This window comes from Orycteropus afer, unplaced genomic scaffold, assembly GCF_000298275.1.
Source record: "Orycteropus afer afer isolate SDZICR_OR568_19922 unplaced genomic scaffold, OryAfe1.0 scaffold00461, whole genome shotgun sequence".
In the NCBI taxonomy this organism is placed as follows: Eukaryota; Metazoa; Chordata; class Mammalia; order Tubulidentata; family Orycteropodidae; genus Orycteropus; species Orycteropus afer.
This window is the reverse complement of record NW_006922048.1, coordinates 1,370,495-1,372,765: the sequence shown is the minus strand read 5'-3', so window position 1 is coordinate 1,372,765 and position 2,271 is coordinate 1,370,495. Positions and strand designations below refer to the sequence as shown.

General features: G+C 51.3%; 1 protein-coding gene across 1 annotated transcript in view; it reads right to left on the bottom strand.

Moving 5' to 3' along the window:
• Positions 1-2,271, bottom strand: part of RFX2 (regulatory factor X2) — a 42,670-nt gene that overhangs the window by 8,556 nt on the left and 31,843 nt on the right. Inside the window, exon 11 of the mRNA XM_007954452.1 lies at positions 1,365-1,519. Within this exon, the coding sequence (XP_007952643.1) occupies positions 1,365-1,519 (155 nt within the window). The remainder of the gene's footprint in view (positions 1-1,364; positions 1,520-2,271) is intronic.

The following is a 2,271-nucleotide window of genomic DNA, read 5'->3' as shown; positions in this document are numbered from 1 at the left end:
TCCATCCATCCCATCATCCACCCATCCATCCATCCATCCCATCATCCATCCATCCATCCCATCATCCACCCATCCATCCATCCATCCATCCCATCATCCATTCATCCCATCATCCACCCATCCACCCATCCATCCATCCATCCCATCATCCATCCATCCATCCATTCCATCATCCATTCCATCATCCATCCATCCATCCATCCATCCATCCATTTACCCACCTGTCTATCTAAGGTGGTGGTTGGTTCCCAACTGGGTTGATTCCTCCTTCCCGGGGGACAGTGGGTGGTATCTGGGGACATTTGTGGGTGTCATGACTGGGAGCAGGGTGCTACCGATTTTGAGTGAGTGAAGGCCAGGGATGCTGTTCAACACCCGATGGTGCACAGGACAGCCCACTCCAGAGAAGGATCTGGGCCCCCTGTCATCAGGGTCGAGATGGAGAATCCCTGATATGGACACACATGTATGTAAAGGGATTCTCCCAACTTCCAAATTGATTTTGAGAAGGTTTATCATAAGAAACAAATTATCTGACTGTTACAATAGAGGAAAAAAGTCATAGAAATGTAAAATGAAATATACTCCAAACTGGAACCTTAATATAGAGCTGTAATTGAGCGTTTAGTTTGATTGACTGTTTTCTCGCAGTAAGGCCAAGGGAGAAATGCAATAGTTTTGCTATTTCCTATTTTCTGGCAGAAAGATGTATACCAGTTCATTACAAAGGACTGGCCTTTGCCTAGTACTAAATTGCACACATTTCTACAGCTCACTTGGTAGGCAGAACCTACGGTGCCTGATGCAGTAATGTGCTAATTTGTTAAGAGATGGCTTTGTGTACAAGCATCCCTGTCTTTCAGTTGGGACAATACTCTTCCCCGAGGCTTACCGTAACCCACGGGAGGCAGTAAACTAGAAGCCTCCGCAGCCCTGGCCCCATGAGAGCCCCCTGGGGGATGAGTGTTCCCACCGTCTTGCTGTTTGCTGGAGCTAGTAATAAGGAAAAGTTTGTAGTCAGGACCACACCCATCTCAGGGCCTGAGAGTGCAGCTATGCTCACCACGCCCCGACTCTGAAAAATTGATGGTGCAAGGTGGCTGTGGATCCCTGAGTATGCAAACAGAGTTAGCTGGTTCAGCTGCTAAGTGAAGGTTGCGTGTTCAAGTCATCCGGAGGTGCCTCCAAAGAAAGGCCTGGTGATCTCCTTCTGAGACCTCAGCACCGAACACTATGGAGGACGGTTCCACTCTGACACATGTGGGGTTGCTGTGAGCTGGGAGTGACTCAATGGCAACGGGTCATAAGGTAGTTAAGGACATGCAGCTTTAAAACAGGATGAGAGAAGAGGCGCGGGACCTTACTGGGCACGGGCCGCAGCACGTCGGGGATGAGTGTCTCCACCAGCGCCTGGTACAGGATGTGGTCACAGCTCCGCATCCACTTCAGGATGGGGTCGTATTTGCACAGGGCAACGAGCTTGTCCTTCGGGAGGATGACCCCCTCGGGTTCTTCATCGCTGCGGGGGAGCAGGGAGGGCAGCGTCAGCCAAGGCCTGGGTGCGTGGCAGGTCTCATGCCCTGCCCTGGTGCCCTGGCTCTGCCCTTTGCACTGCTCAGAGGTGCTGCCTCAGGGCTATGTCACTCCATGCATGTCCACGGCTGTCCCGCCCCTGCCCGTGGCTGCCATGACATGCTCCACAGCTACAAACTGCATCACCAAAGAGGTCATCTCTACCTGGGAGTGCAGCGTGACCAATGCTAAAACCCCTCCCGTGAAAACAAAGTCTGACTTGAAAAGGCCTCAATGGGCAACATGACTGAATCACATCACTGTCTTTATATGGCAGTTAATCCTCCCTCATATGCACATAGGAGCAGCCCTGGTGGCCAATGGTTAAGCGTTCAGCTACTAACTGAAAGATCGAAGTTTGAACCCACCCAGCAGCTCCACAGAAGATAGACCTGGTGATCTGCTCCCGTAAAAATCACAGCCTAGAAAACCCACAGGGCAGCTCAACTCTGTCATGAGGGATCACTCCAAAAACCAAACTCACTGCCGTCGTGTCGGATCCGACTCATAGCAAACCCTCCCTGGGTTTCCGAGGTGGTATCACTATGGAAGTAGGTTGCCCAATCTTCCTTCCGAGGAGTGGCCGGTGGGTTTGAACCACCAGCCATCTGGTTAGCAGTCAAGTGCCTTAGGTACTACACCACCAGAGCTCCTAAGGGATCACTTGTTGTTGTTGTTATGTGCTGTTGAGTCGGATCG